Source organism: Tachypleus tridentatus, chromosome 4 (genome assembly GCF_004210375.1).
Source record: "Tachypleus tridentatus isolate NWPU-2018 chromosome 4, ASM421037v1, whole genome shotgun sequence".
Lineage (NCBI taxonomy): Eukaryota > Metazoa > Arthropoda > Merostomata > Xiphosura > Limulidae > Tachypleus > Tachypleus tridentatus.
The window spans coordinates 60,104,204-60,127,956 of NC_134828.1; the positions used below are offsets into that span (position 1 = coordinate 60,104,204).

General features: G+C 31.8%; 1 protein-coding gene across 5 annotated transcripts in view; it reads left to right on the top strand.

Annotated features, from left to right (window-relative positions):
• Window positions 1-23,753, top strand: part of LOC143249225 (growth arrest-specific protein 1-like) — a 45,186-nt gene that overhangs the window by 16,288 nt on the left and 5,145 nt on the right. For 2 of the 5 annotated variants that reach the window (XR_013027641.1, XM_076498703.1), the window contains exon 2: window positions 22,727-22,794. The exons of 1 other annotated variant lie outside the window; for it this stretch is intronic. Coding sequence is in view for 2 of the 4 variants with exons in the window: in XM_076498703.1 (XP_076354818.1) it covers window positions 22,727-22,794 (68 nt within the window). In the remaining 2 variants the exon portion in view is untranslated. Of the gene's footprint in view, window positions 1-3,339; window positions 4,887-22,726; window positions 22,795-23,753 lie in introns of those variants that run through there. 2 more of the 5 variants (XM_076498707.1, XM_076498706.1) reach the window with 1 other exon arrangement.

Consider the following 23,753-nt stretch of genomic DNA (forward strand, 5'->3'; position numbering starts at 1 on the left):
ATAAATTAAAAGGAAAATTTTGAATACTTCTAGAGCTTTTTTGATCGGTACCAAAATAAAAAGAACTGGGCCATCACTAACTAAAACAATCACATTCTTATCAAAGTTACAGTAGAGACCACAGAAAACCTACAAACGTGTGTGCACAATGGTATACTGTGGAATCAAAGATATAGCGTAAAAGAAGCAAAGACTTTAGCTGTCACAGTAACACAGTTTTACAACTAAGATATGAGCACATTGCGGCGGAGTACAGATCTTAAACAAGATGTATGGGATGTGGTGATAACCTTAAGATTACGCAGTGCCCATGGATTACAAGGACGGACACTGTGCGAACAGTAAAGTTTGTAAAAAATATAAAGAAGTAAAAATAACTGTAAGTAATATGTAGTTACAAAATAAATAAACGACAGCAGTACAACCAATGAATGCATACATTACAATACAGAAGTATTAAAAAGAAATAAACCTCCATTACTACCGATGTCCAACACCGACAATCAGAAGAAAGCTAACGAAACGAGCATGCATCTCACAAGTAGCATGTCGTGAAAACAAGGGCTGCGATATATGTACAGAACAACCACCCAAAACAAACCAATAGTACTATAGAAGACCACTTAGATACAATGAAAGCATCCATTAATATGTTTGATGATTTTATTTAGGAAATAAGCAAACTTAACAACACCAGAAACATAATGTTAATTATAATAATTCGAACAAAAACTCCATTGCAAATTTCGTTCCGAAAATCCTATCTAGTATTTTATTAACTACTTGCTCACACAATAAATAATACTAATAATTCTACACATGATGATACAAAACAGATATCATTTTTATAAGAGAAACTTAGCAGTATATCATAACCTATGGATAAGACAATACTCAGGTTAGATAGAGAAGTGAATATTTAAAATTAACCGCAAAGCTACACTGTGAGGTGTCTGCCCACCACAGGTATCGAAATCCGATTTCTCGCGGTCCGCAAACGTACCGTTGTGCCACAGGGGGATTATATAGAAAAAAACATGAATTTTCCAAAACGGGGATTTATGATTTTATGAAAATGAACGTTGTTAGTAAAACGTGTTTTATTAAACTAATAATAACTGTATTTAGAATAGTAGCTGAATTATACTACTTACCTTCTAGCAAACTGTGGTAGATACGACATTGTTGTCAAGCATTAAAAATCATAGTAACAAACATACATTCATAGGTAGAATAAATAGCAAAAATATAGTATTTAATGTCAAACAACAAATGAGAATAGCAAATTACCTTTAGGATACGTAGAGAGAGCAAACGCCCTTCTATTGAACGAGTAGAATGTACTGTTTTCACAGAAGTTGTATTCAGTGTATGTGTTCATCAACTATTTATAATAACTTCATATTATTAAATGTAGGAGATGATTGTAACTGCGATTATTTTCCGACATGCGGTGCCTTTGGTCTCAAACCAAATCAAAACCTTTTAAAATATTAAAACAATTAATTATAAAAAGGTAAAAAATATCGCGAGGCATTAAACTTTAAACTGCCAGACAAAATAATGAACAAACAAACTGTGAGTCACAAATAGACCAATAATGTAGTACAATTACTGGATGCCTGATAAACACAGATAACACCTCCATACCATTTAAAACACACAATCCAACTTTCCAAGTGTAAAAATGTCATAAATAATCACTCAACAGAAAGATAAAGGAAGAATAAAGCTAATAACACTTTATATGATTACAAGAAGTCCGAACTACCAAGAAACAATAAGAAACCAAATAAGAAATGAAGTGAAAACTAAGGTATGAAAACTGAGATATCTGTTGCCCACAAGTAAATAATGAAACAGATCCACTAAACTATTGGATCCAAAATCATTAATGTTTGAAATGTAATACACTAGTTTACACAAATTTACAGAATATACTTACTTTCAAAAACGCGTGAAGAAAACAGTTAAGACATTTGATGATCATAAAATGGACAATAGCTTGTAAGTACATCGAAAACAATAAACACTCATACGTGATGACATTCACAAGAAAAACCACACTACATAAGATAGTAAACAAGACAAACATGACATGGCTTCACAATCAAAATTAATACATTTTGTCACTGTACCTGAAATTGCAAACAACAATAAAATATTAGAAGATAGAATACAAAGAATATTATTAAGAAAGAGGCCTCAAACATTATACGAACACACCACAGCTTTGTCACCATAATCAGAATATATACCAACCGCTAAGAAGCAAAATCGACGAATGATCTAGAAAATCACAGAACCTCTCAGTCTGACCAGTTGAGGGAAGACTAGGGCAAAAGTATCAGTAAAAGTCTTCTGGTATATAAAATTATCAGAAATTCGAAACAGCTTTCACAAATCCATTCTAACAATCGATGATTTAATTCGCCTTACTGAAGCAATAATTATAAAAGACAGCTTCAACAACAAAAGAGAAAAACAAATAGTTACACTGTCCCCTGTGTTTTCGATGCTGAGAATGCATTTAACAATGTATGTCACAACAGTCTTAGATACCAAATGTACAAACTGTGGCTTCTGCGAGGAGCTAATTATTCGCTGATTGTCCAACTTTCTAAATAATAGGAAGATAAAAGTAAATATGGAGAACACTCTCTTTGAGTGTTTCCCTCCTAAAGATGGCGTCAATCAAGGAGGGGTAGTTATCCCCATACTTTTTTGTCATGTATGTCAGCACATCTTTTTATAGATCCAAATTATTCAAACTACTGTCATTTGCAACAGTTCTACAAACTCCGTAACAGCATATAACCTTCAACCAATATTAAAGGAAACAATATAATTCTGTAATAAACCAAAGTAATACGTTTCACTAAATCAATCAAAACAAGCAAAACCAAATCTGAAATATCATTAGAAGGACTCCAACCCTACTCCAGATAGCAACATCAGACAAATTCCTAGTACAACTCCAAAGTAACCTGGTATTAACATATTATTATATTAGCGCATCAGTGACGAAGAGTTAGTAAATTAAAGGTGTAACTATAATGACGAGGGTACATGGAGAGACGACATTCTTAAGGTATAAAAAACATATACACGTCCTGTTATTGAAAATGCCCCCAGCATGGCGATACGTCTTTACAATACAGTTCATAGAACTATGAAACTAGATTCTGACAAATCTACCTAAACATTCAAATAATTTATCAGATGTTGTCAGATATAAATTTTAAGGATAAAGATTTACCTTTATTATACAATTTAATATTTATTTTATCTCATGCAAATGTACTTTCCTTAACGATGTGTTTGTCTTTGTCTCAACAGTTATGGCTACATATTGGAGGTCGTCTTTTAAATCGCTCTGTGTGGTGGGATCGATTTCTTCAACAGACGAAGCTGGCCACGTCTACCTCTCAGTTTTGTAAACATGTCTGTATACCGTTTATGAATTGGAATTTGCCATTTTATAACGTAAAGCACAGTATTTAATCTTGTATTTTGTTTAACTCGTTTCAACATTAGTTTGCCGATAAACAAAAAGGCTTTATTTATATGGTACCTATATCAGATATTTTTCCCGGTGAAATGACCGTATGGTTCGTTAAAGGTCAGTTAAAGCAGTGTGACATATTGGGGTATTAATCTTTGGTTTGTAAACTTCAGCATGTCAAGTAAAGTTAATATGTATGTTGGTCTGTTTACTGTTAATATATATAAGTAGTTTTAAAAATAAGGATCAGAATGTGTAGATTCAGATGCCTGAAACTTTTCTTTAAAAAATGCAACATAAATATAAATAGATGAATAGTCACCTGTCAGTTAAATAGAAGACTTACACCGTGCTTTATGACTTAGAAATCTTAGAGAAAATATCTTCTTAGCAGCTAGCGAGAAAAAAAAGCTACCTCGTTACTCAGAAAACCTATAAATTTTGAAAAAATGAAATATTTCTACAAAATAAGATTAATTAGATAGTTTAGTTAAGTATTATATAAAAATGCCAAAATATACTTCAATATAAATGATTATTGATTTTAAAACAATATAGGTTTAAAACACCTAAACTGGTGAAGCTATGAAACTTTAGATTTAACCTCTGGTTTGAGATCTGTAATTGAAATGAAAATGCAGTTAAGCATGAAAGTGAGACCTGTACATGTTTCACCCTATCTTAGAAAATAAAAAGTAGTAGTTTTCTTTTTGCATAATTGTTTACCATTTGTGTATAATACAAGATTTTAAAACTAAGGTTTGGTTATTGCAGGTTGTCAGTAAATTGCATATTTTTATAGAAGTGGATAATTATTAATCTTCTAATTACACCTCCTAAGAGGCTATTAATATTTTACACGGTGTTAAATTTAATATTCTGAATTTATCGTAAGTTTCACATGTTCTCAATAATCCAGAATTTATATTTGGGAGAAAACATTTGATATGAAAATATTTTCCTCATTATTTTATATGATATACTGGAATCAGAAATAGAAATTAAAATTATGATTTTTCATAAGTTTCACAAAGTTGAAATGTGCATGGTTACAAACAGTATTGTTTTGTGAAATGAATGATTTGTGGCGTAACAAATGTAGGAAAACTCCTCATTGAAGTTGTGATATTTGTGCTTTAAATAGGAGTAAGATCTTGTGCATGGTTAAAACGAGTGTAAGTATTAGGATGAGGTTCATTTGAAAGACAGTGCTGCAAAGTATGTTTATAGTGTATGTATTTAAAATATTTTTAATGTAACAAAAACATAGAATTATTGTAATGAAAAGGATGGTATTCTTTTCCTTTATAAGGAAATGTACGAATTACACACACTACCTAAGCTAATTTGCTTAGGCGTATGAAATAAACTGTCACTCATATATCGATGCTTGGTCTTTTATTTTTACTCTGAACGAATAAACGTGAATAACGATTTACAGAAATTAATCTTTTATACCTATTGATTTAAAAGTGAATGTCTTATTGTCAAATATATTTATCCTATTTTTAACAACAAATGTAAAAGGAAACGATGTCATAAACATGACTGTTTTAAGTCTGTATATAATGTGATATACTATTAGAGATATACACAATTCCTTCATATAGTATTATTACTAACGAACATCTCTGATCACGAATGGTAAATCACAATTTTCAAACAAAAATATGCATTTTTTATACAGTTCTCAATTTATTCCAATCTCTTCATTTATCATATCTTATAAAAGAAATAATTTAACAATTTGAGCACTATGTGTAAAAGAAAATAAAACAATGTAATTGCGTATTATTTCGTACAAAGGTCTCATAACTTAGCTTAATTATAATTTTAAAAATCCCAAATAAGAGTTCCGTGATAACAAAGCCGCAGCAGGTTTCCTACTGTATTCACCGAGGGGGAATCGAACCTGTGATTTTAGCATTATAAATCCAAAGACTTACCGCAGTCCTATCAGAGGACAATTCTAAATTAACAACGAGTTCAAAAATAAACGAGTTGGAAAGATATTTTATAAACCAAGGAAAGTGTTTGAAAACGGAGTTCTTAATTATCTCATTATTTCACTCATTTTTATGACATTCTCATAATTAATGTACTAAAATACTATATTTTTATAAGTTAAAGCAAAACCAATGATGTAGAACATCGAATATTATATTTCATTCCATATTTGGCTATCTCTGAGAATCCATCGTTATTCTACAAGCAAAGTAAAAAGTTATAGCAACAGATACTAAGAATCATTCAGCAAGATAGCATTGATTTTTATTCTACGAATTAACGAAAACTCGTTATTGATAATAATTAACATAAAAATTTGCTGGTATCAAAATGAATTGGTTTAGTTTGTTTTGAATTCGCGCAAAGCAACAAGAGGGCTATCTGCGCTAGCCGTCCCTAATTTCTAATTTAGTAGTGTAAGACTAGAGGGAAGGCAGCTAGTCATCACCACCCACCGCCAACTCTTGGGCTACTATTTTACAAACGTATAGTGAATCGACTGTCACATTATAACGCCCCACGGCTAAACGGACGAGCATGTTCAGTGTGACGAGGATTCGAACCCGCAACCCTCGAATTACGAGTTAAATGCTTTAATCACCTGGCCATACCGGGCCATCAAAATGGATCTAATGCTTAATGTTGCCAGTGGACATTGTTTTTAGTTGTTTTTTTTTAAGAATCTTCGGTTAGAAAGAGTCGGCGGTGACTAGCTGTTTTTCTGTCTTACATCCTTAAAATACGTACGACTGGTGCAGATAACCCTTGTGTAGCTTTGCGCAAAATTAAAAAACAAACAAGGCAAAATCCAAATCCTTCTTATCAGTGAAAAATACAAACAAAGAAAATACTCCAAAAGTTCAACATTTTTAAGAAGCTGCAATAGTTCTTAATTAAATAGAAATTGTAAATAACTCAGACAATGTTTTATTAACGAAGCTACAATGTGTTCTTAGTTGGTGGAAATGAAATATTAAATTCAACATCTGTTTTTCTTCTCGGAGTTAACTCATTTTGGAAAATATATATAAACTATCGATCTCCATTTTGTTGAATGACGTTTAATTGTCACTATTTTATTCTCCATTTTTTTTCATTTCGCTGTGTAATAAACCCGGCAAAAATATCTGATAATGTCTATTTCGTGTTCCATGGCCATCTAATAATGAGACAAACGTCTCTCTTTCTCTTAAAACATATTTTTGAAACAAAAGCAAATAGCAGAATGATAAACTAAGCATGTCGAATACCATTTTATAGAGTACAAGGACGTAATAAACATATAGTTCAGGATTTCCTCATGAGATAAGATTCTTATCTCAAGTAACTTCCATACATGACTTTTACATGAGATGAGTCGTTAATGATTCGCAGAAAAACAAATTATTGAATGTGAGAACTATTTCAACGCGAGAAACAAAACATTTCACTGTGTTATATTAATTATTCTGAGCACTTTTATAAGTAACCTGCGCTGTGATGGTTCATTTGTATTTGTTTATTGTTTCAGAAAGGTACAAATTCTAAACTTACTTTAGAAACTCTTTACAACAGTTGGGTGTCGCCTACACGTCATAAAGTATACAGTTTACATCGTTCTAAAACGGACTGCTTTATACATAAGTCTACACACAAAATATTTAAGCTCCAAATGCTTATTCTACGTACAATGCTCATCATTCAAATATCAGATCATCCCATTAGTACTGCCCGAAACTTTAATACAGAAAGTGCATCGTCATTCCTGTCTTTGTAGAAGGCTTTAATGACTAAAATATGCAGTAGGACATGTATAAAAATGTTCAGACAAGTAAAAGAAACTAGCCCAACTTCACTTTGTCAGATCATTAATCAAATAAACCCTTATGAAGATGGATGTGTTTGAGGATCACATTAGTCATATAATACTTTATGAGTTTAAAAAAAGGCAACAGTGCAGCAGAAACTACACGAAACATTCAAGGTGTTTATGGTGAGGACTTTCTCAATGAAAGAAAATGTTGAAGGTGGTTTCAGAAGTTAAGATCAGGTGACTACAGCTAAAGTGATGCGCCACGTTCAGTTCGTCTCGTTGAGTTTAATGATTTCTTGCTGCTGGTTGCACTCGATGAAGATTGTGCTGTAACAGTTGAAGAACTAGAACAGAAGCTTAATTCAACTCATTCAACAGTTCACAGTCATCTGCAACAGCTTGGAAAGGTGTCAAAACTTGGAAAATGGATCCCCCATGATATGACAGAAGCCAACCTTAGAGCAAGAGCGGACATTTGCACCCTCGTGAACGTAACTCACCTGTTTTGGACAGGTTAGTGACTGGAGATAAAATGTTAAGCGCCGCAGACAATGTCTCAGTGCAAGTAAACTGGCTAAAACGCAGCCCAAAGTGGACTTCTACCCTAGGAAAGTTGTTAAGCGTTAGGTGGGATATTGTTGGTGTGATCCACTTTGACTTGCTGCCACTCAAAGTAACGATTACGTGAGACTTCTATTGTCAAAAGTTAGAGCGCTTGAATGTTTTACTGAATGAAAAGAGGCCTGCTTTGATCAATCAAAAAGGTGTTGTATTACACCAGGATAATGCACAGCCCCATATAGCAATGATTATATCTGCAAAGATAGAAAAGCTAGACTGGGAAAAGCTTCCACACCCTCTTTATTCTCCAGACCTTACCTCATCTGATTATCAACTATTCTGAAGCTTGCAGAACTATCTTGATGGAAAAGAGCTTGGAATGCATGAAGACGTCAAAACTACCATCTCAACATTCTTTTCCTCCAAACCCCAAGAATTTTTTAGAAATGGCATCCAGAAACTCTTGAATCACTGAAATGATGTAATTAGTAGTAACGAAACATATATTATTTATTAAATAACATTAAAAGCGTTTGAAATACTTTCTCTTTTTCTGAACCTAAAATCGGACATTACTTAAGGGATGACCTGATAGTAATTTAACTTAAGTTTGCGTGGTACTGAAAAGAGCTGTTTCTTGTTGTTTTATACATGAAATGTTTAAATTCTAGATATTTTCAAGAAAATTAATACAGTAAGTCCAAATGAAAAATAGGTAGTACCATAGTATGGAATTTAGTATAACCTATATTGCAATGTTTTAACCTTCATCCACAAGTTATTAAATCGAATAGGAAATTTTGCTTGACCTTCATGTATGTATTCCAATAATATTGTGTTTCGTAAAACAGCTTTCTAAATGAATGACTAAAAAAATCCAATCGCTACAATTTTTTCTGTTGGGTAAACAAAGCGAAATAAAATAGTTGATAAAATAGTAGATTTTACTGTTGCTACTCATTCACGTAGTTGATAAAATAGTAGATTTGATGACAAGGAACTCACCTAGTTGGTGATCACATGAGCTTGTCGAAATGTTATATATTTGTAATAAGGTTTCTCTTTTACGCTACCAATTCAAGCAATCTCCAAACTTTCAAATACTAGATTGTTTAGTTGATGAAATCTTTTACGTTAAATATCTGTCCACTTCGTGCGTTAAATACAGAGATTATGTAAGCTATGTATGATAAAATACTTCCGTTCACTATATAAGAGCATACAATTTTTACTTAGCTTATAAACGGTAACTATCAATGTATTTCACAAATCTTGTACCTTATTATTATATTTCCTGAACTGAAGTTATCAGTTTCAAATATGCTTTAAGAGAAATATATTTTATGTTTACTAGTTATTAAGAATTAAGTTTAACTTAATTGGTTCACGAAATATTTTGTGTTACTGTACTTCTACGCTCAAAAAACGAGTTTATTAACTTTTCCCATTTGTACGTTATTTAAACTTCTACATTTTAAAAACTCAGTTATTAGTATAAACTTTTGTATATATATGTACACATATCAATATGGAATTAAGACTTAAAACTTAAACCCAGAAACATTTATGAAAATTAGTGATGTTGATTTTAGTGATAGAAATATCACGAAAAGGTCATGACATGATACATTACCTGTCACCCGAAACTCTTCTCATGCTTTAAAACAACCATAAAGATTGGGATTTCAAGCAAGTAATCAAATGTTCGAACTAGGTAAAAACCTACCAAAAGAACAGGTGATCAATGCATTTTCCTACAATTATAACCCTAACATGTAAGGCAGTTTCTAACGATCGAATTTAAATTCTGACTTTTAAATTCTAAACTTGTTATTTCTAATATTTATTGTATATGTTGTCAATATTTTATGCTTTTATTCAAATATTCCCCATTATCAAAGTCTCTAACAAATTTGTTAGGCAAATGTAATTCAACACGCCATCAGATTTTCTATATTCTTACATAAAATAAAAGTCCGTGTTTTAATTCTTTCATCAAACCGCTTTAAGCGGAAATGTTCTTGTGTAAACGTCATAAATGAATATGGTTAAAATCACAGACTAAATAAGAGTGATGTTACACATACTTGTTGAGATAACAAACTTCAGTTTTTAGATAGGGTTCTATTCTTATATCATTTGTTTAAAATTATAGTTAACCATTTGGACAAGCTTAAAATATGTTAAAATGAAAACCTTGTACATCATATCAAGTTTTCAAAGGAAACAAGACTCATACGGTTTTATAACTAACAATTTGCACTTTTTAACAACATTGATTGTCAAACAGATCAACGACAACAATGCTTTTAAATAATAAATAAGTTATTATTTCTAACCTATAGCTAAAACAATATCTTACTATTCAACCACATTAAGATCATATCAGTTATATATTAAACTCACAAAGTAATCTTACTAAACAGCGAAATAAGTCCTGTGGAGCTTACTGTGCTTTATAGGTTAGATTACTATCGTTTTTGTGCATATGTTACCAAGGCTTCTGAAAACATGTTTAGTTCATTTAATACTACAAGTGTTCAAAAACGTAATTTATAATACTCTTAGTTTTATCATCCACTATGATAAACTATCTTAACAACAACGACGCTCGACTACACTGTTCATCATCCAATGAGTAATGTTAAGGTCTCATTCACTTTGTTCGTGTTGGAAATTATACCAAGTGTTTAAGACCTCATTTGCTCTTTACTGTGATATAAACAAAGCTAGTTTGTATCTGACGTTTAGTTTTTGGAACTCATTGATTTGAATTGTTGGATATGTTCTTTGGTTGTCAAAAATGAAGAGTCGATGATTGATACCTTCAAACCATTCTCAAACCATGCGTTTTGTTTATGGAAATTTATTTTATTTGTACAATCACATAATTGAACATCTTGAAAAATCGCAGATATTATTACACTGATTTACTGGAGCTCTACAGAAATATCACTGCTATCCAGATGAAACATCATCTGGGACAGTAAAACTTGACAGTGAATATCGCAAATGAACGTTATTGATGAAATAGGTTTGGCTTCTAATATTTACTTTTACAACGAAGGTCACAATTAGTCTAATTCTAAGCGTACTCTCAGAGTTATCTCAAAACCTTTAAACGAACAATAATGATTGTAATAATAATTTGTGAAATATAGCAAATTGAAATGGTTGCTCGCATGTTATTATACCGTTTCACTGATTAAATGTTTATAACATGTTTAATGTTGATCTTAAGACTTTTACAAAACACAAATCATTTTCAAAGAATGCTTTATGAACATAAAGATTACTAACGAAACGTTAGGCTGTATAAGTTATTTGACGTTTACAAACATTAATCAGTACGAATAGATAATGCTTGTCTAATTCTCTTATTAGATTTATACATTGGTTCAATTTTGATTGTATAGTATATAAAATAAAATTTTATTTTATATACTTTCCTTCTGAACTTTATATTATATATAAGTAAAAATCTGATTACAATTATATGTTAAAAAATAGGAAATCCTTAATAGCCGCAACAGCCGAAATTATTTGAGGCAGAATTACATTGAATTAATCAATGATAATTTTTTGTTTTCATTTTATTAGATACCATATTTTCCGGTTAATAAGCCGAATCGCCGAATAAGCCGAGGCCAATTTTCAGCTCTGAAAATGAGGGTTTTTGCTTATTACCGCCCAATAAGCCGAAGCCATTTTAAGAAGTGACAAGTTTCTTCAAAATGATTTCTTAGTCTCGTTTCAGCGTCAGCATGCCTGTTGTGTGTGATCATTGGCGTTCTGTAGTAAAGCAGAACGTGTCGTATTGAGACAGAGATGGAATCAATATGTCATTCGTTATTGGCTCCACTCACTCTAATTAGGTAACCAATGAAATTCCAGAAACAACGTTTCACTGTAGTCTTAACGTGCTTTGCTGATGGGACAAAATTACCGCCTATGGTAATTTTCAAAAGAAAAACATTTCCTAAGAAGAAGAAATTTCCGAAAGGAGTGATCGGCCAATAAGCCGAACCCCAAAAATCAGGTCCAAAATTTAGGGCCAGAAATTCGGCTTATTAGGCGGAAAATACGGTATATTTTGAGCGCCAGTATTACCAAAAAAGTGGGGCACATTATATCCGTGTCAGTTTTGTTACTCATCAGGTTTATTTTATGAAGTACAGAGCGGTGTCAGTTTAGACAAGATTGGAGTAAATTTGGGTGTGGCCAAACATATCAATCGAAAGAGTTTAACCTATTGAATCGAAGAATTGTAATTAGATCTCAAATCGTTCAAGACATGACAGAACTATGGGCTAAAAGTTTGCTATTGGAAAAAATAACAGCAAAAACCTTCTATGGGCCGCTATGCCTCGGCTAAAAAAGCTATTTAACGTTTTAAAATGATTTATTTATTTGTGTTTTTTTCGTATATAAAATTTTTTTAGATTGTGGGAGTTCCTAAATATGTTTCATGTTTCAAAGTGATCAATAATGTTCTAAAAACACAATGGATGTTACCTTTTTAACAAAACATAAAGCATTAAATATTGCTATTTATTTCACTTAGTTTAAGTGATAATAAAATTGTTTTGCTTTAAAGGTTACATATATGGTTTGTTCTACAGTAATTCATTTTCATTTGTGAAAGTATATTATCAGTGTTATGTACTTCGCTATATTTAACAAAATATCCATTTAGAGTTCAATAATTTGTATGTAAAATCAAACGTAATAACAAAGAGAACTATATAAGTCATAATCAATAGTTATACTGTTCGACTTATAACATTATTTAATGTATGTATTATATATTAAGTGTGTAGTATTTAAATGTTTTAAGTTTACTTTGAAAACAGTTCTTTGTATTTTAAATTAATATACATGTATAAAGATATTCATTCGTATAAACCATGAATTACAATATGCAAACAAACTGTATTACATAAGATATTGCTTTATGCATTCAAACGTTTATTATTGAAACACTGATATTAAAGTGAAATTATAGTAGACAGTTGACCATATCGAAGATGCAGAACTATTATTATGTCGAAATCAAAGATATTATATATGACTTATTCACAGGTGGAGACACAGTAACAAACCGGAGAGCTCTCTGATGATATTCTAAGTGAAACAACTGTACACTCATGATCAGAGAGATTATTTGGTTGTTTGCTCATTAACAACATAAAATTACAGCTGTCTGCGCAGCTGATGACGCTATATTAATGATCTCGTCGTCTACCTGGGGCTATCCGTCCCCCTGGTAGCATATATTTGAACTAAATCCTCCATAGTATTACGTTTCAGGACTATTCGCTCATAGAAGCACATACTGGAACAATTACATCATAGGTGACGTGATCAGCAAACTCAAATGATACTCCCATCTAGCGTCATCCTTTGATCTCCATTAAACGATAACTTCCTATTGAGATGACTCCTATGAACGTAGGTAGGAAACCCTAACTGCTGTTGTCACCTGCAACTTTTCTTTAAGCTAAATGATTAGGAAATGGTCTTATGTGCTATTTAATGTTTTATGAAGAATTCCAATAATAAGATCAAGACGACAATGGAAAAAGAAGTTGTTTCTGATTATACGTAATCTATCTTCAGCGGTTTTCCGTGGAAATAATTAAGTTGTAATGTAGTGTAACATTAAATTTGAAAAATAAAATGAGAAATGTATATGTGCAACCAATATATTGTAAAAGGAAGGAAGATCAAGAAACGTAAATTGTAAATAACAAGAACTGAACAATTAAAAAGGTTTTAATTTGAAGGATTTAACCACATGGTTAAGAAAAGGTCGACATTTGCTGGTTAAAAATGTTTACTTGACTAATAATTCTGTGTCAGGTTTGCCTAAATCTAGAATATTGGAATACTTCAAAGTGTTTAGGAATGATGGATGAACGCGGACTTGATATAGCTCTTATGAATGTATCTAAATGTCGTATATTAATACGATTTATGAGCGCAAAAAAATGATAGTTTGTTTTGAATAGAAATAAGTCTCAAAACTAAAAGTATATTTCAAAAGTGTTTTGGATTGAAGCTTGGGTAGTATTTTTTATTAATTTAGATACATTTTATTTTAGTAGTGTAGTTTGTTTCCAAGGTATGAAATGCAGAGGCTGAAGGAATATTAAAAGTTTAAATTCTGACAAATCCGATTAAAAAAACTGAAGCATTTAAAGAACATTCACTAAACTTATTTAAAACACATAATTTAATTATCCTCGCAATTATGTAAATACTTGTATTGAATAAAATAAAACGATACTTACACATATTTTTCTGTGCACACACATATAATTATACAAACGAACATAAACAAACAGGATACTTATGTTACTTGTAAAATAACCGCAACGCGAGTTTCAATAGCAACAAAACATAAGCAAAGTACCTGGTGAAGGTGACATACAACCAATCTTTCTCAAAAAGTGTATTCAGCTATTGCATGGACATCTCACAGCATCGCATCTCCTTCTCTTGAAAGTAGATGAATATCTTCATGTTCTTAAAAGAGGGGAAAACAACCAAAAAACCACAGAGTTAAAGACCAATTAGTCTTACCAGCTGTTTACTCAAAATTCTAGAAATACTTATAAATATTAGATTAAGTACATACTTAAAAAGAAATTCTAAATTACCTGAAGTACAGAGCGGTTTCAGAATTTTTGGGCAAACTACTAATCACTTAGTTATGTTAACTGAAACTATAATATAAGATAAATTAAAGAGTACACGGTCATCTGCTTATTCGACCTGGTAAAAGCTATCGATACAATTTGGTACTTAGGTCTAAGGTCTCAGACGTTACATATGGAACTACTGCGAGAAATTATTTTCTGGTTGTTCATCGTCTTAGACAATAGAAAATGGAAGGACACCTATCATAGCATTTTACACATGAGGCGGGTGTACACACAGGGAGGGTTAGTCAGTCCCAAATTCTTCATGTATGTAAGCGATATGCTGCTAACTGATACACATTTCTGTTTTGTTTCTCAGTTCATTAGTGATGTAGCAGGTTGAAAAAGTTCCCTAACTACTTCCACAGCGGGCACAAATTTATAACTCATGATTAATAATATAGCTTAATGCTGCCAAAAGAAGGGAATGAGATATAATGTACCAAAAACTCAGGTCCTTATGTTCTAAAACGTGGAAACCTCATTCACACTGCTACATCACTAAAGTTTTTAAGCATTACTTACGACCCGAAACCAAACTGTACAACACGTGTAAACGAACTCAAAAACGAAATCTGTAAGCAGGTGAACTACGTCAGTTGTATATTTAGAAATAACACAGGTACATCGCCGAGAACCATTGAAAATGTACAAACAATACATACGGCTGGTAATCCAATAAACCATGGTCGGCTTGGATTAAAGTTACAGCACACATAAACATAAATTACAGACTACGCAAAACATTAGTAATCGCTACAACATATAAAGTACCACACACAAGAAGCTCAGATTTCCTACCTAATTATGTGAACGCACAGCCACTGCACAACAAAGAACAACAACAAAGAAAAACAAACTAGTACGTTCAGTACATATGTATTGTGAGTATAGTAATGAACCACATGGCCTGGTGCTCGACTCTCAATCTGAGGATTACGAGTTTGAGTCCACATCCTGCTAAACGTGCTCGCCATTTTAGCTGTGTGTACGTTATAATGTGACAGTCAATTCCACTATTGGTAAACGAGCACGTTGGTAAAAGAGTAGTCCAATAGTTGGCGGCAAGTGGTGATAACTAGCCGCTTTACTTCTAGTCTTTCAATGCTACAGTTGGGACGGATAGCGCAGACAACCCCTTGTAACATTGCACGAAATTCAGAACAAACAATCAACCACCTACTGCTAAACTTACTTATCCACATAATTTATGTGGTATATTCTTTATATTATTAGGGTGTCACTGTTAAACACATACTAAGTATATTAGTGACTGAATAAGCATTATAATATGTGAGAGTATTTATGTAATGTAAAACTGTTTACACTCTAAATGAAACAAAGTATGTACAGGTGCAAATGCTTAACGTTAAATATAAATAGACATGGTTCTGATCGAGTTAATGTAATTTGATATTGACTTTACATACCTACACAATCTTTATTTACATGATGTCTATCATTTAAAAGTGCTCTTAATTTAACGGTGCCAACAACATCAATGCAGAAGGAGGGAGGGATCTATATGGAATTAGACCTGCCAAATCCCTGATATAAAACTGAGTTGACTGTGGTATGGACAGCAATTGCCTATTACAGAAACACTTTCTTAAATAATTTGGTGACCATACAGTATACATTGGTCTTCAAGACAAAAGGCAGAAGACTTTCGAAACTTCGTCCTCTACATCTTAACTGTATAAATATAATGTATAGTCACCAATATATTTCTACAAGTATTTTTCTAATAGGCAGTTATCGTTCATTTCACAGGCGACTCAATGTGAGGACTTTGCCTTAATATCTATAAAAGAATACCAATATAAAATTAATCTTAAACACCTTTCTTATTTGTTCAGTTCTCATTATTTAACTGTTTAACTGTTTTTTAATCTATTTGAGAAATAATTCTTACAGACTAATGCTTTCAAATCTGGAAACAAATGAGCAAATACTCAACTATAAACGTCACCCTCTGTAACCCATCATTAAGTATGCAGGCTAACAACGCTACAAATCGGTGTTTGTTAACCCGTAGTGTGAAGAACGCATATAACCCTTTGTGTACCTTGTGCTTAATAACAAACAACAACTCAATAAATTGTAAATTTAATAGTTATTAACCTGGGCTGTTTTATAAATCTGGTAAACAGAAGAAATTGAGTTTAGTTTTTAGAAAAAAGTCATCTTACGACTTATGAATTTTCAGAGTAGAATCACAGCCACCATAAATAGTGTATTTTGCAAGCATAGCATTCAAGTCTGTATTAGTCTTTGTAAAGTGAAACACATATCGTGATTGGTATACATCATTTCAAGTTCCTTACGGGGAAGGGGAAGGCTTTTAAAATACCAACTCCTAATTGTTTTCACGTTATAATGCTTTCGATTTCTTTGATTCTATATGCTATACACAATTATTTTATCTACTGGTAAGACCCCTTAGTTACATGAAATAATAAAACCAGGAAATCTCAACCACAATTGGCTGTTTTTTTTTTATTTTTGTTGATATGTGTTCTAAGAACTCCCAGATGGGAAGGAGGGATGGTACATTGTGTCCTGGGCCCCAAATTCTAAATGGCCTAAAATTAAAAAAAAAAGAAGCTATGACTCTGAAGTATTATAACGCTCAAATCCAGGCTTCGATGCTCTAAGGAGCACAACACAAATAACACATTGTATAGTTTTGTGTTTAACAAAAAAAAAAAAAACAAGTATCATTTTTAGTACGAGAAATAATGTCTTGTTCTTCTTATTTTCCTTGATCTCGCATTAAGCTTAAAGTTCAATGTGTAAACAACTCGCGTGGAAGACACCATTAAGTGTTATACTTAATGGAAGAACATAAATCATTCATGGGCTAATTGTTGGACGCCGTAATGCACCTGGAAACACATATAACCCGTTTGATTTAAACTAGCATTACCGCTCGGCAAAGCGTTTAATCACCAGGGTTTTGAATTTCATATAAATAAACTGAAATCTAATTATTATTTAATCAGAGTGGCCAGTCTTACATAACTATGTATTACATTCCAATTAGTCTAAATATTTTAAGCAACCTGCAATAAGGATAATTGTGTTTCAAGCAAGGTAAAATAAACATAGGGATGTTTTAGGCATTGTACAATAAGTGTAAATGTCTCTTAAGCAGTCTACAATAACTGAAAATGTCGAGTAAGTATAAAATGAAAGTTCTTAATCCTACTTTGATAAAGATAGCCAACAAGAGGCCGCAGTTAGGTAATACATTTTTATGACGTTTATAGTACCACCTAAGCAGCTGCCCAGTAAAAGGTAATTAAAAAACCAAAAGTATAAGGTAGTTTGTGAAATGAGAAATAAGATAACTTACAAAATAAGTAGTAGAAGATAGTTTAAGAAATAAGAAGTAGAGGGCAGTTTATACAACGATGAGTTAGAGAAACGTTATATGACAAATAGTAAAAGGTACTTTCCCAAGAAGGACTAGAAGGTGGCTTAGAAAATAAGGATTAGAAGATATTCTACAAATTAAGGATACAAAAGTTGATTACAACATAAAGACTAAAACATAACTAAATAAACAGTTCAACTGTAATACTTATTTACAGAGAAACTAGAAGGCAGCGGCAGATGTTAAAACAATTTTTTCAGCCTGGAACTTTCATTATATTACGAAACTTCCTTCTGTTGGTACTTTTAAACAATAAGCATACTGTTAAACTGAATATACTGTGGTTACGACCACAAGTCTTGAAATTGAATGGTTTCTTCGCACGCACTCTGAAAGTGATAGAGACGTTAATTCATATCTTTTTACGATAATCCATTGTATCTTATAACAGCTTGTGTATAATGGTAAGAATGAAGTTAAAGAAAATAAACTATTTTGTTTTAATTCTCAAACGTATAAGACGTTTAATAAACAAACAATACGAAATACTAGTGCAGTATCATGATAGAATGTAAAAGATGACATTTTTTCTGTTTTGGTTTAAGAACGCATTAACTTTGGATAAGTAAATGTTTTAGCTGGTGAATTAGTAATTTCCTTAAAAATGTCCCTCAGTGTTTCAGCAGTAAGTCTGAAGGCTTATAACACTAAAACCGGGTTTTGATACCTGTGACGAACACAGCTCAGTAATCCATCATGCAGCTTTGTAGTTAAGAACCAACGATCAAACAAAATTTAAATGTAAAGTTACCTACAATTTATTACTTTGTGAACTTCAATGTTTTGGATGTTTAATTTTTACAAATATTCAGAGATGATCAAACATTTTCCTAACAACTTTTATTCTTTGTGTGTACAAATGACCAAGTATCTAGTAGTTTCAATGTGTTTTATTTTTTTAATAACCACTTCTGAAATACCTTTCATGTCAAAATTCTGATAATCAATTACGTCTAAATTTACAAAAAATAAAATAAAAAAAGTAAATCCAAGGAACAACAATTAAATGAATGATCTTCTTCCTGACCTGCTCATTGTTCAAGTCATTTCATGAAATATTGAATGGAATGCACAAAGAAAGATAAAAAGTGTTTTGTTTGCATTCAGTGCGTCTCTCTCTAAGTAATAGTCACGACATTTCTTGGCGACTGTAATCCTGAAAAATCACTAAAAATAGTACCTAAATTATATAATTAGATTTTTTCTGAGCAGTCATGCTATAAAATATACAATGAGGAAATAGTGGTCTCCTGGTGGTACAGTGATAAGTCTTCGAATTTACAATGCTAGAATTAGGGGTTCTATTCCCCTCGGTGGACACAGCAGACAGCTCACTGTAGCTTTGCTATACTAAAGCAAATAGACGGAGAGAAAATATGTGAATGTTATGTATAACAGGCAGTTTCGTAGAAATTATGTAGAATTGTATTTATGGTTAAAAAACAGTTTAAGATGTAATATATTCAAGAATAAATAAGAATGAATATGAGTTTTTGGGTTTTTTGAGTAAGAGAAAGGGGTGTACACGATCAAAGTGCCAGAAGATGTAACACCATAATCTTCATATTTTGAAGCAAAAACGTAGATCTGTAGATGTACATTACACCATAGCTTTATATCTCATAGGATATTAGTTACTTATATCATTATATTTATGTATTTTTATTTCCTGTAGTTACCGTGAAAACAAAACACTAAAATATGATATTTTCAATGTGCTGCCAAATCCTGTTTTTTGTTTTCATTGTATACCAAACTTGTCCTTCCTAAATTTAACAACAACACAACAAAAACAAACAATTGATACATTTTATAAGATCTACTCAAAAGAATGGAGTAAAACATAATATTAAGAAGAAGTGATACTGCTTAAAATTAAAATGTCTTGCTCACAGGTATAATTTGACCAAAATTTAATTTGAGTAAAACCCTGTGTGATATTTCTCTGGTCAGAAGTACAACTTAATGAGGGTTTTTTAAAGCACTTCTGACCCGAGTTACCTTCCAACATTCTCCATCCTGATGGAAGAATGTGTGGTGGCATAAAAGTAAGGTAGCTGGTAGATAAGGTAAAAGAGCATGAGCCATAGCAAGAACATCTACAAAGATGTAGGTGTACCTACAAAGATTTGTCCTTGTTCGAAGATAATTCCCTCTTGGCAGTTTTAGGACTCTTAACAAAATTCAGCTTCAAACATTCAGACAGAAGGCCATAAGATACATCACCTGTTGCACCAGTAATGTACTGCTTCCCAGAACCTGAATACAAATCTCGTGGTGGTAAGAACGTAGTAGAAACCGTAAATTACAGATGTATATAAGTGAACTAATTTTAAAAAATGTCATTAGGAACCTCGATAAGACTCAGCTAAGTAACTCATATTCCACTCAGAGAAATAAAGCTTGTTGATGTAGATCTAAGACCTCCCAATGAAATCCACGAAGCACCTCATGGGTCAAAAGTAATACCTTTACTTTTACAAATGAAATTTTGTGTGCATCAGGGTCCGAAGTAATGGCTTTAAATAAGCAGCTATTACTGTGTGAGATCTGTCATAAGTAGAACTTTGCAAAGCATATATATTTCAATGGACTAAAAATAAACCTAACATTTCTTAGACACAGAAGCCTCCAGAGGTTGTGGTTTAACTAAGGTTAGTTTCACTATTAAGATAATTGTTCCTTGAGCTTATTCTACTATATTTAACCATTGAATAGTAAAGGAAGAAATATACATACACGACCTTATGTGATAAACGTTTTTGAATCTAGGGAAAGTATACTATTTATCCAGTTGCGTTAGATGAAGGGAATATGGAGAATGTGAATCAAGTCATCAAGTTTACGCATGCAGATGACACCATTATAAGGTAGCTTATCTGATGACACATGACAGCAGTGTTCGGCTGGTTAAAACCAACTACAGTCCCATTACATGACGCATATATTTCATATTATTGTCAGTAGTACAAATGATTTCAAGGGTAGTTATTTCCCTCGAAAATACCAATTGAGAGCAGATGACAATAACATAAACAAAATCGATTTCAAGGTATTCTTATGCCAAAGTCAAATACTGCTACGGAGACTAACTCTGCTTCTTTGCATGATACCAGAGTGCTGCAAAAAATTTAAACAAAATAATAAGGTTCTGAGTCTACTACATAAATCAAGAGAGAGTTTAAAAACTTATTAAGCAGCCAGCTCTCTAAGAACTAAGCATGGGAGTGCTGGTTTGGCAGAAGAAGCGTCCTTTGTAAAGCTGCATGTAAGAAGAGCCTGGAGTTAATTATTGTTCACTAACATGGTTGAAAGTAACCATAGGAAATGTAAGTACATTAATCTTGACAAGAAAATGTGATGAAAGAAGTGGCATGAAAAGGTGTAATCACCTTGAAGTCACTTTCATATGAACATCTTGGATTTATAAAATTAAGTATGCCATTATAAAGAGAGAAAAAAGGCATACCAGGGAAACAAGGGTGATGTGAACACTTAAATTATTATGGACACAATTCCACCAATAAACATCCCAAACTTCTTATACTGGATACGTAATCTAACATTATATTAATTGTGAATTTAATACCATGAATAACTGTGTTGTTTAAAATTCATATACAAGAGTGAGAAACGCTACCACACACACCACACAACATACGGTCTCGAAATTTAGCTAAATACGTTTATAATTCAAGGACATTTTTCCAAGACGTTCTCAGAAGGACGTTGAATGTACCAGAAAACTAGGTTATTCTTCTATGAAAGCAAATAATTTAAAAGATGTAATAATATAAGAATTGTATAACCAGGAAATATTCTACTGGAAACTTTATACTACTTATAATTACTAAATTACTGAATTACGTACCAAGCGTCCACATTTTCAGCTGTGTACACTATAAATATTAGTATTTTTATTTCATATTCATGACAAAGTTATTAAGGCTATTTTCTACCGTGCTAATATTTAATTACTCATGAGAGGGATGGCAGTTATTCAGTTATAAATTACTACCCATAATTCACACTAGGAGGTTAACTGTCGCTCTTATAGGACTCTGAGGTTTAAAATCTGTGGAACTTTGTGTGATATGGCACGGACGTGAGCCTGACTCGTCATCTTCGAAATCCAAATTTTTTCCACAGAAGCAACTGTAAATAATGGTACTTTAATTACCACTCTAAAGCCCTCTACACTTTTATTCTTTATAGTATTAATTGAGCGAAGTAAAAAAAAGATATAACAAAGACAATACCATTTCATGAGCAGTATTCGAGTATAAACTGGTACTCAAAAAGTATTATAAACTTATTGTAAGTCCAGACTGATAAGATAACAACTTGTAGTAGCCTTGTTGTTTGAATATAATTAAAGCTATTGCTCAAAACCTGTTAATATGTATAATACTTCCAAGTGGCCCAGTGGAATGGCTGTGGACTTACAAGGCTAGAAACCGGCTTTCGATATCAGTGATGGACAACGTACAGATAAAGGATCTTTTAAAGTTTTTGAAATATAAATAATTCTAATTTTGTATTGAAAACTGTTATGATAAATGTAAAAAAAAAAACCCATCATGTTTATTGAATGAATCAATGTATACCTTCCTATGATATCACAAATGGTGTTTAAGATATTTTTCTTATGTTGTCTTTGATTTAAGTTTGATTTCATTATATCAAATTCATTTTGTTTTTCTATGTATATTCCACAGTTTTTTGTTTAGCTCATTTCACAGACATAGAAAGATAACTATGGACCTCACAAATAGATTAATTCACGGTGAGTTTAAACATTTTAAATATTTAACTCTCTACACTTGGTTTAGATAGTTTGATAAGTTACTTTAAACACTGTAATTAATACACGAAGTTTAAATTATATAATAATTATTTTCTGTTGCTTGTATGTTATCAAAGAATATTCTTGAAAAACAGAATTTTTTACAAAACATGTATCAGCTTAAATTCAATAGTTTAAAGCAGTACCTTGATTTAATTTGTAATATCAAGTTTGTTTAAGCGGCCTGAGGTAAAGCTGTAGGTTGTTTGCTATGTCACGATATAACTCCACATCCTTAAAACATGTTAATTATATTTTAATATAAATTTATAAATCCTTAGATCCTACATATAGAATGGGAACCCTGTTTGCTCCAGAAGATTCTTTAGTATTCCCGTTTCGATTCTATTCTTTTAATGGTGATTTTAGAGCTTGGTTTCAGGTCTCTTCAACCCACAATGTTATTTTTTTCTTCTAAATGTAAATAATAAATCCACTTACTCAAGTATTTTCTGCATACACTTAAATCAATAACTTATGCCTGTCTAACGTTTTATAGTATAACCTAGAGTACTTCACTTTTAGTGTTTTATATTAAGCGTATAAATAAATATGTTTTATGTTGTACATTTGTTTAGTACCTTCAATTTCTTACTCATACTTTTAATTTGTTTTTACTGAATAATTGAACCGTTGTTAGTGACGAATATTTCTATAAGTTGCTGTGAATGAATTATCATTAGCCAAGTACTACCCACTAAATGAATACAATAATAAACATACTTTTGTTTAATAATAAAGCCTATAAAAACAAATCAAGTACCTTCTATTTGAATAGGTAATAGTATAATAGTATATAGATGTCTTATTTGCATGCATGCATGGGGAGGACTCTTTCTGATTACTTACAATATACAGCTGTTTACAGTATATTCTGATATTAATATTATACATCATTA